The sequence below is a fragment of the Entelurus aequoreus genome, linkage group LG08 (assembly GCF_033978785.1).
Source record: "Entelurus aequoreus isolate RoL-2023_Sb linkage group LG08, RoL_Eaeq_v1.1, whole genome shotgun sequence".
NCBI classification, from domain to species: Eukaryota; Metazoa; Chordata; class Actinopteri; order Syngnathiformes; family Syngnathidae; genus Entelurus; species Entelurus aequoreus.
The window spans coordinates 32,657,207-32,669,563 of record NC_084738.1 but is presented as its reverse complement, the minus strand read 5'-3'; the positions used below and the strand labels follow the sequence as shown (position 1 = coordinate 32,669,563).

General features: G+C 46.5%; 1 protein-coding gene across 1 annotated transcript in view; it reads left to right on the top strand.

Annotated features, from left to right (window-relative positions):
* The window catches only part of mrpl38 (mitochondrial ribosomal protein L38), a 9,827-nt gene extending 9,302 nt beyond the window's left edge, over positions 1-525 (top strand). The window contains exons 8-9 of the mRNA XM_062056291.1: positions 13-149; positions 270-525. Of these exons, the coding sequence (XP_061912275.1) occupies positions 13-149; positions 270-406 (274 nt within the window). The 3' untranslated portion in view covers positions 407-525. The remainder of the gene's footprint in view (positions 1-12; positions 150-269) is intronic.
* The last annotated feature ends 11,832 nt before the right edge of the window (positions 526-12,357 follow it).

Sequence of the window (12,357 nt, the reverse complement as noted above, 5' to 3'; positions counted from 1 at the left end):
TCTTCTTTTCAGCCATTCCCTAGCAGATCGAACGTTTAAAACGGTGGACTTTTACAGAAAGCACCAGGACAGCATGACACCTGCAGGGTTGGCGTTCTTCCAGTGCCAATGGGACGAATCCGTCACCAGCACCTTTCATAACACACTCAGTGAGTCGCACTAATGACTAAGATCAAGTCTTACAAGATTATACTTTTGAAAGTTTCATCATGTCAACTTTACTTCTTTGCCTTTTGATGTTGAAATATCGGTCATATCTTCTCCTGTAGATATGAGGGAGCCAGTGTTTGAGTTCATCCGTCCTCCGGTTTATCATCCACCACAAGTGAAATACCCATATGGACAACCCCTACGCTACCTGGACAGATACAGAGATGGAAAGGAACACACCTATGGCATATACTGATGATCAGACATACACACAAAATGACACATTTCATTTGTTTCATAGCATATGCAGAAATAAACTGTCAGATGATCACACTTTTCCTATGTTTTTGGGTTGAATTAAAACAATGCTTTTGTTATGAGTAGTCGTGTATCTTTAAGAAACCCTTTCCACATGAATAGCTCTGCATAAAGTCTTAAGTGAAGAAGATAAAAATCCTGAAATACTGTACATCTATTTTCAAAATTCCTATTCTTTAAATAAGGTGTGTCAAAACTTGTTTTTGCAGTCATGTCCGCCCTCAGAGAGATGCTTGTAACTGAATAACGTATAGATATAAATGTATAAGGATATGCTTCATGATATTGTTACAAAATTGCCTATGCATTTAATTAATGATTTTCTATACGTACAATAAAAAAAACCTGTAGATTTGCGGCAAAAAACGGGGATTCTGTAAATTCTGTCGTCAGAATTTACAGTGTTTTTTTTACAGCATATTACTCAATCACTGTTTTTTACGGTGAATGAGTTAGGTGCCTTTTTTAACTGTAAAAGTAGTTTTTACAGTGAATTACTGTAAATAGAAATACAACACCACAGTTCTTTCTGCGTTAAAATTTAATGACTGAGCTGCCAGTTTTTTTACTGAAACATCTATCGCCAATTTTACAGTGTACAATTTGATGGATAACTTGCCTTGAAGATATTTAAGTATTTATTTTAATTTTAATAAAATGCTTTGAATGTATGACAGTATAATATTTGTGACATTAGATAATAGTACATTTTAAAATTGCATGCAACTGTATGCAGTACATGTATTTTTTTCTGTCAAAGTGAAGATAGAAAGACCTATTTCCATTGAATTGAATTATATTTATATAGCGCTTTTCTCTAGTGACTCAAAGCGCTTTTACATAGTGAAACCCAATATCTAAGTTACATTTAAACCAGTGTGGGTGGCACTGGGAGCAAGTGGGTAAAGTCTCTTGCCCAAGGACACAACAGCAGTGACTAGGATGGCGGAAGCGGGGATCGAACCTGTAACCCTCAAGTTGCTGGCACGGCCACTCTACCAACCGAGCTATACCGCCTCCATGCTTGTGCGGGTCATATAAAGTGATGTGGTGGGCCCAATCTGGTCCCCAGGCCTTAAGTTTGACACCTGTAGTTTATATTGACTACATAATTTGTAACATATTTACCCATCTGTAGTGAAAGCTACAGTGCAAGAATCAATCAGTTTTCCTAAGGGAAAGATAAACAAATCATGATAAATGCAAAAAATGCAATTGTCCACGATATATCAACCAATCAATCAATCAATGTTTATTTATATAGCCCTAAATCACAAGTGTCTCAAAGGGCTGCACAAGCCACAACGACATCCTCGGTACAGAGCCCACATACGTACATATATAGTGTACAATTAATTATCATGCATTGCAACGCTTGAAGTGCATGTATCACTTAAGTATTTGCAATATTTACAGATATTTTACCTTTAAAATATTACAATAATTGGAATATACACCGGATATATAATGTCAGACTTGGAACTGCGGGTAGTATTTCATTTAAAATATATTCATACTATTTTGCCACATTTATTAAAATAAAAAAATAACAATTTTCTGAAAGATTTGAACTCTGTTTTGAAATGGTAAAAATACATCAAAAATATATATTTTTGTTTGAACATTAAATACATTGGTAGCTATATTGCACAATCACAATTTCATGAGAGTTAAACTGATACTGTATATACTTTAATATTACACATAAATTAATGTTCACGGAAATACACAGAATACCGTGGATCCACACCGCTGTATGGGTGACACAGCATGTATGGTATGGGTTTTATGTTTGAAACATGCTTAAGTTACATTAAAGAACATTTTCACAATTCAACATGTCTGTAGGAAGAAGCAGATCTTATTTAATCCTACTCTTTCTCCATATCTATTACTGAACATTTATTTACACCATTTACAATATTTGGTTTGCTTACATTTTGTAATTCAAAATGTGTTTTACTTCCTGCGTAAAGAAAGACAGGAAGGTTTTGAAAAAAATTAAATATAAATAAAACGAGTAAGAGTTTCCAAAAAAATTACACTAAGGAGTATAGCTTCTGCGCTATTGAGGAACATGAATGTTATAATTACGATTAAAGTTGTATAAAACAGGAAAAAATTAATGATGAATAGAAAATAAATGAGCCATTAAACAAAGCAAGGACATTGAGAATAAATATATAGGGGTCAAAAGTTTGATTGAATTGCACAATTGTTGAGTAATGTCTTTCTGGAAATAGGTCAAATTATAACTTATAGATCACATTCAAAGGATGAAATGTATTGCTAAAGTCTGATTAACTTGGCATGATCTATGTTATTGTAAATGTGTTGATAACTTCAAGGTTTTGTTAGTTGCCTTTTATTTCCTTGTTGTCAAGATTTAATTTCATTTATTTGAAACAGCAGGACTGACAACAATTCTCAAAAAGTGTACAAAATAAATTGTTAATAAATAAATTAAGTAAAAGTAAAATCTCATTATAAGATGGAAATTAGATCATATGAAATATTAATAAAATTAAGATTAATAGTCACATATATAGTTAGCACTTTATAAAAGTAAAATAGCATGGCAGTGGTTCTTACTTAAAGGTGATTATATTGCAGAAGAAAATATTTGGTCAGAAGAACATTTTGAATCTGAATGGATTTTCTACCATTATAATTTGCTTGGGAAGGAGATACTATTCATACATTCCATATTATCTCATATTTTATTTTTGTGTGATTTGTTTCAACTTTACGTAAAATACATTTATTTGCAGAAGCATGTCTGTTGGCATGATGATGTATATCCAAGCTAAACACTAAATATAAGATAATGTCATCATACTAGATGTCTTTGACAACTAGGAGAGTAATTAAAGCTAATTAGGAGCAGCTGCGTCACCTGCTATAAAGACCTCATGTGGTCCCACTAACTTTCTGACTCTGGCTGGTGCAATGGACATGGCGTGGCTCTTACTGGTCCTGGTGCATACTGTCTTGATTGACAAAGGTAATTCTTCTTGTTTTAACCTAACTTGTGTTTAAAATGTTGTCTTTTCTCTATATCAAGTGTTTGCTTATCTGCAGGCCCCTGTTTGACACTTGATGGCACCAAAGCGAAACCCAATGGGGGCCTTGACAAAGGAGGTGAGTTAGATGAGAACATAATTGAAAATGGACAAGGCAATTGTGGTTTTAAGATGGCTTATTTTTGTTGTATTACAGTAATGTATCCCAACAACTCCATTAAGAGGGCTTATGAGTTTCTTCAGTCAATGGAATCCATGTTGGAAAAGCAAGTTAAAGAAGGTGAGAAAGTTTAAGCAGTGTGGACAACTTGGAAAAAAATTGATCTGTCACAAATGTTACATAATGTTTAGAACTAACTGTATTCTTGAAATTGTCTTTCAAATTGTAGTACAAATGGAAACCAAAGAAGTGGAAACGGATGCATTGCTGGGCTTAAGAGACATTTTCCAAGTAAACAAACTGAAAGGACAAAATACAGTGACTGATTTATTTCAGCAAATGTCCAATGTCCAGAATGACAACTCCACCCACAGCCACCACCACAGTGACGACAAGGGCCATGACAACTCAAGCCACTGGCACCGGAGTGACGACATGGGCCACAATGTGACTTCTGATGACCACTATGACAACTCAAGCCACGGCCACCACCAGAGTGATATGGGCCCTCACCATGACAACGCAAGCCACAACCACCACCAGAGTGACTACATGGGCCACAATGTGACTTCTGATGACCACTATGACAACTCAAGCCACGGCCACCACCAGAGTGACGACATGGGCCATCACCATGACAACGCAAGCGACGGCCACCACCAGAGTGACGACATGGGCCACAATGTGACTTCTGATGACCACTATGACAACTCAAGCCACGGCCACCACCAGAGTGATATGGGCCCTCACCATGACAACGCAAGCCACAACCACCACCAGAGTGACGACATGGGCCACAATGTGACTTCTGATGACCACTATGACAACTCAAGCCACGGCCACCACCAGAGTGATATGGGCCCTCACCATGACAACGCAAGCCACAACCACCACCAGAGTGACTACATGGGCCACAATGTGACTTCTGATGACCACTATGACAACTCAAGCCACGGCCACCACCAGAGTGACGACATGGGCCATCACCATGACAACGCAAGCGACGGCCACCACCAGAGTGACGACATGGGCCACAATGTGACTTCTGATGACCACCATGACAACTCAAGCCACGGCCACCACCAGAGTGACATGGGCCATCACCATGACAACTCAAGCCACGGCCACCACCAGAGTGACATGGGCCATCACCATGACAACTCAAGCCACGGCCACCACCAGAGTCACCATGACGATGCAAGCCACAGCCACCACCAGAGTGACTACATGGGCCACAATGTGACTTCTGATGACCACTATGACAACTCAAGCCATGGCCACCACCAGAGTGACATGGGCCATCACCATGACAACGCAAGCCACAGCCACCATAAGAGTGATGACATGGGCCACAATGTGACTTCTGATGACCACCATGACAACTCAAGCCAAGGCCATCACCAGAATGACGACATGGGCCATCACCATGACAACGCAAGCCACAGCCGCCATAAGAGTGACGACATGGGCCACAATGTGACTTCTGATGACCACTATGACAACTCAAGCCATGGCCACCACCAGAGTGACGACATGGGCCATCACCATGACAACGCAAGCCACAGCCGCCATAAGAGTGACGACATGGGCCACAATGTGACTTCTAATGACCACTATGACAACTCAAGCCACGGCCACCACCAGAGTGATATGGGCCCTCACCATGACAACGCAAGCCACAACCACCACCAGAGTGACTACATGGGCCACAATGTGACTTCTGATGACCACTATGACAACTCAAGCCATGGCCACCACCAGAGTGACATGGGCCATCACCATGACAACGCAAGCCACAGCCACCATAAGAGTGATGACATGGGCCACAATGTGACTTCTGATGACCACCATGACAACTCAAGCCATGGCCATCACCAGAGTGACGACATGGGCCATCACCATGACAACGCAAGCCACAGCCGCCATAAGAGTGACGACATGGGCCACAATGTGACTTCTGATGACCACTATGACAACTCAAGCCACGGCCACCACCAGAGTGACGACATGGGCCATCACCATGACAACGCAAGCGACGGCCACCACCAGAGTGACGACATGGGCCACAATGTGACTTCTGATGACCACTATGACAACTCAAGCCACGGCCACCACCAGAGTGACTACATGGGCTATCACCATGACGACGCAAGCCACAGCCACCACCAGAGTGACTACATGGGCCACAATGTGACTTCTGATGACCACTATGACAACTCAAGCCATGGCCACCACCAGAGTGACATGGGCCATCACCATGACAACGCAAACCACAGCCACCATAAGAGTGATGACATGGGCCACAATGTGACTTCTGATGACCACTATGACAACTCAAGCCATGGCCACCACCAGAGTGACGACATGGGCCATCACCATGACAACTCAAGCCACGGCCACCACCAGAGTGACGACATGGGCCATCACCATGACAACTCAAGCCATGGCCACCACCAGAGTGACGACATGGACCACAATGTGACTTCTGATGACCACTATGACAACTCAAGCCACAGCCACCATCAGAGCGACATGGGCCATCACCATGACCACTCAAGCCACGGCCACCACCAGAGTGACATGGGCCATCACCATGACAACGCAAGCGACGGCCACCAAAATGACATGGGCCACAATGTGACTTCTGATGACCACTATGACAACTCAAGCCACAGCCACCATCAGAGCGACATGGGCCATCACCATGACCACTCAAGCCACGGCCACCACCAGAGTGACATGGGCCATCACCATGACAACGCAAGCGATGGCCACCACCAGAGTGATGACATGGGCCACAATGTGACTTCTGATGACTACTATGACAACTCAAGCCACGGCTACCAAAATGACATGGGCCACAATGTGACTTCTGATGACCACTATGACAACTCAAGCCATGGCCACCAAAATGACATGGGCCACAATGTGACTTCTGATGACAACTCAAGCCACAGCCACCATCAGAGCGACATGGGCCATCACCATGACAACTCAAGCCACGGCCACCAAAATGACATGGGCCGCAATGTGACTTCTGATGACAACTCAAGCCACAGCCACCATCAGAGCGACATGGGCCATCACCATGACCACTCAAGCCACGGCCACCAAAATGACATGGGCCACAATGTGACTTCTGATGACCACTATGACAACTCAAGCCACAGCCACCATCAGAGCGACATGGGCCATCATCATGACAACTCAAGCCACGGCCACCACCAGAGTGACGACATGGGCCACAATTTGACTTCTGATGACCACTATGACAACTCAAGCCATGGCCACCAAAATGACATGGGCCACAATGTGACTTCTGATGACCACTATGACAACTCAAGCCACAGCCACCATCAGAGCGACATGGGCCATCACCATGACAACTCAAGCCACGGCCACCAAAATGACATGGGCCACAATGTGACTTCTGATGACCACTATGACAACTCAAGCCACGGCCACCACCAGAGTGACGACATGGGCCACAATGTGACTTCTGATGATCACTATGACAACTCAAGCCACGGCCACCAAAATGACATGGGCCACAATGTGACTTCTGATGACCACTATGACAACTCAAGCTACAGCCACCATCAGAGCGACATGGGCCATCACCATGACAACTCAAGCCACGGCCACCAAAATGACATGGGCCACAATGTGACTTCTGATGACCACTATGACAACTCAAGCCACGGCCACCACCAGAGTGACGACATGGGCCACAATGTGACTTCTGATGATCACTATGACAACTCAAGCCACGGCCACCAAAATGACATGGGCCACAATGTGACTTCTGATGACCACTATGACAACTCAAGCTACAGCCACCATCAGAGCGACATGGGCCATCACCATGACCACTCAAGCCACGGCCACCAAAATGACATGGGCCACAATGTGACTTCTGATGACCACTATGACAACTCAAGCCAAAGCCACCATCAGAGCGACATGGGCCATCACCATGACAACTCAAGCCACGGCCACCAAAATGACATGGGCCACAATGTGACTTCTGATGACCACTATGACAACTCAAGCCACGGCCACCACCAGAGTGACGACATGGGCCACAATGTGACTTCTGATGACCACTATGACAACTCAAGCCACGGCCACCACCAGAGTGACGACATGGGCCACAATTTGACTTCTGATGACCACTATGACAACTCAAGCCATGGCCACCAAAATGACATGGGCCACAATGTGACTTCTGATGACCACTATGACAACTCAAGCCACAGCCACCATCAGAGCGACATGGGCCATCACCATGACAACGCAAGCGATGGCCACCACCAGAGTGACGACATGGGCCACAATGTGACTTCTGATGACCACTATGACAACTCAAGCCACAGCCACCATCAGAGCGACATGGGCCATCACCATGACAACGCAAGCGATGGCCACCACCAGAGTGACGACATGGGCCACAATGTGACTTCTGATGACCACTATGACAACTCAAGCCACGGCCACCACCAGAGTGACGACATGGGCCACAATTTGACTTCTAATGACCACTATGACAACTCAAGCCACGGCCACCAAAATGACATGGGCCACAATGTGACTTCTGATGACCACTATGACAACTCAAGCCACGGCCACCACCAGAGTGACGACATGGGCCACAATGTGACTTCTGATGATCACTATGACAACTCAAGCTACAGCCACCATCAGAGCGACATGGGCCATCACCATGACAACTCAAGCCACGGCCACCAAAATGACATGGGCCACAATGTGACTTCTGATGACCACTATGACAACTCAAGCCACGGCCACCACCAGAGTGACGACATGGGCCACAATGTGACTTCTGATGACCACTATGACAACTCAAGCTACAGCCACCATCAGAGCGACATGGGCCATCACCATGACAACTCAAGCCACGGCCACCAAAATGACATGGGCCACAATGTGACTTCTGATGACCACTATGACAACTCAAGCCACAGCCACCATCAGAGCGACATGGGCCATCATCATGACAACTCAAGCCACGGCCACCACCAGAGTGACGACATGGGCCACAATTTGACTTCTGATGACCACTATGACAACTCAAGCTACAGCCACCATCAGAGCGACATGGGCCATCACCATGACAACTCAAGCCACGGCCACCAAAATGACATGGGCCACAATGTGACTTCTGATGACCACTATGACAACTCAAGCCACGGCCACCACCAGAGTGACGACATGGGCCACAATGTGACTTCTGATGATCACTATGACAACTCAAGCCACGGCCACCAAAATGACATGGGCCACAATGTGACTTCTGATGACCACTATGACAACTCAAGCTACAGCCACCATCAGAGCGACATGGGCCATCACCATGACAACTCAAGCCACGGCCACCAAAATGACATGGGCCACAATGTGACTTCTGATGACCACTATGACAACTCAAGCCACGGCCACCACCAGAGTGACGACATGGGCCACAATGTGACTTCTGATGATCACTATGACAACTCAAGCCACGGCCACCAAAATGACATGGGCCACAATGTGACTTCTGATGACCACTATGACAACTCAAGCCAAAGCCACCATCAGAGCGACACGGGCCATCACCATGACAACTCAAGCCACGGCCACCAAAATGACATGGGCCACAATGACAACTCAAGCCACGGCCACCACCAGAGTGACGACATGGGCCACAATGTGACTTCTGATGACCACTATGACAACTCAAGCCACGGCCACCACCAGAGTGACGACATGGGCCACAATGTGACTTCTGATGACCACTATGACAACTCAAGCCATGGCCACCAAAATGACATGGGCCACAATGTGACTTCTGATGACCACTATGACAACTCAAGCCACGGCCACCACCAGAGTGACGACATGGGCCACAATGTGACTTCTGATGACCACTATGACAACTCAAGCCACAGCCACCATCAGAGCGACATGGGCCATCACCATGACAACTCAAGCCACGGCCACCAAAATGACATGGGCCACAATGTGACTTCTGATGACCACTATGACAACTCAAGCCACGGCCACCACCAGAGTGACGACATGGGCCACAATGTGACTTCTGATGACCACTATGACAACTCAAGCCACAGCCACCATCAGAGTGACATGGGCCATCACCATGACAACGCAAGCGATGGCCACCACCAGAGTGACGACATGGGCCACAATGTGACTTCTGATGACCACTATGACAACTCAAGCCACAGCCACCATCAGAGCGACATGGGCCATCACCATGACAACTCAAGCCACGGCCACCAAAATGACATGGGCCACAATGTGACTTCTGATGACCACTATGACAACTCAAGCCACGGCCACCACCAGAGTGACGACATGGGCCACAATTTGACTTCTAATGACCACTATGACAACTCAAGCCACGGCCACCAAAATGACATGGGCCACAATGTGACTTCTGATGACCACTATGACAACTCAAGCCACGGCCACCACCAGAGTGACGACATGGGCCACAATGTGACTTCTGATGATCACTATGACAACTCAAGCTACAGCCACCATCAGAGCGACATGGGCCATCACCATGACAACTCAAGCCACGGCCACCACCAGAGTGACGACATGGGCCACAATGTGACTTCTGATGACCACTATGACAACTCAAGCCACGGCTACCAAAATGACATGGGCCACAATGTGACTTCTGATGACCACTATGACAACTCAAGCCATGGCCACCAAAATGACATGGGCCACAATGTGACTTCTGATGACAACTCAAGCCACAGCCACCATCAGAGCGACATGGGCCATCACCATGACAACTCAAGCCACGGCCACCAAAATGACATGGGCCGCAATGTGACTTCTGATGACAACTCAAGCCACAGCCACCATCAGAGCGACATGGGCCATCACCATGACCACTCAAGCCACGGCCACCAAAATGACATGGGCCACAATGTGACTTCTGATGACCACTATGACAACTCAAGCCACAGCCACCATCAGAGCGACATGGGCCATCATCATGACAACTCAAGCCACGGCCACCACCAGAGTGACGACATAGGCCACAATTTGACTTCTGATGACCACTATGACAACTCAAGCCATGGCCACCAAAATGACATGGGCCACAATGTGACTTCTGATGACCACTATGACAACTCAAGCCACAGCCACCATCAGAGCGACATGGGCCATCACCATGACAACTCAAGCCACGGCCACCAAAATGACATGGGCCACAATGTGACTTCTGATGACCACTATGACAACTCAAGCCACGGCCACCACCAGAGTGACGACATGGGCCACAATGTGACTTCTGATGATCACTATGACAACTCAAGCCACGGCCACCAAAATGACATGGGCCACAATGTGACTTCTGATGACCACTATGACAACTCAAGCTACAGCCACCATCAGAGCGACATGGGCCATCACCATGACAACTCAAGCCACGGCCACCAAAATGACATGGGCCACAATGTGACTTCTGATGACCACTATGACAACTCAAGCCACGGCCACCACCAGAGTGACGACATGGGCCACAATGTGACTTCTGATGATCACTATGACAACTCAAGCCACGGCCACCAAAATGACATGGGCCACAATGTGACTTCTGATGACAACTCAAGCTACAGCCACCATCAGAGCGACATGGGCCATCACCATGACAACTCAAGCCACGGCCACCAAAATGACATGGGCCACAATGTGACTTCTGATGACCACTATGACAACTCAAGCCAAAGCCACCATCAGAGCGACATGGGCCATCACCATGACAACTCAAGCCACGGCCACCAAAATGACATGGGCCACAATGTGACTTCTGATGACCACTATGACAACTCAAGCCACGGCCACCACCAGAGTGACGACATGGGCCACAATTTGACTTCTGATGACCACTATGACAACTCAAGCCATGGCCACCAAAATGACATGGGCCACAATGTGACTTCTGATGACCACTATGACAACTCAAGCCACAGCCACCATCAGAGCGACATGAGCCATCACCATGACAACGCAAGCGATGGCCACCACCAGAGTGACGACATGGGCCACAATGTGACTTCTGATGACCACTATGACAACTCAAGCCACAGCCACCATCAGAGCGACATGGGCCATCACCATGACAACGCAAGCGATGGCCACCACCAGAGTGACGACATGGGCCACAATGTGACTTCTGATGACCACTATGACAACTCAAGCCACGGCCACCACCAGAGTGACGACATGGGCCACAATTTGACTTCTAATGACCACTATGACAACTCAAGCCACGGCCACCAAAATGACATGGGCCACAATGTGACTTCTGATGACCACTATGACAACTCAAGCCACGGCCACCACCAGAGTGACGACATGGGCCACAATGTGACTTCTGATGATCACTATGACAACTCAAGCTACAGCCACCATCAGAGCGACATGGGCCATCACCATGACAACTCAAGCCACGGCCACCAAAATGACATGGGCCACAATGTGACTTCTGATGACCACTATGACAACTCAAGCCACGGCCACCACCAGAGTGACGACATGGGCCACAATGTGACTTCTGATGACCACTATGACAACTCAAGCTACAGCCACCATCAGAGCGACATGGGCCATCACCATGACAACTCAAGCCACGGCCACCAAAATGACATGGGCCACAATGTG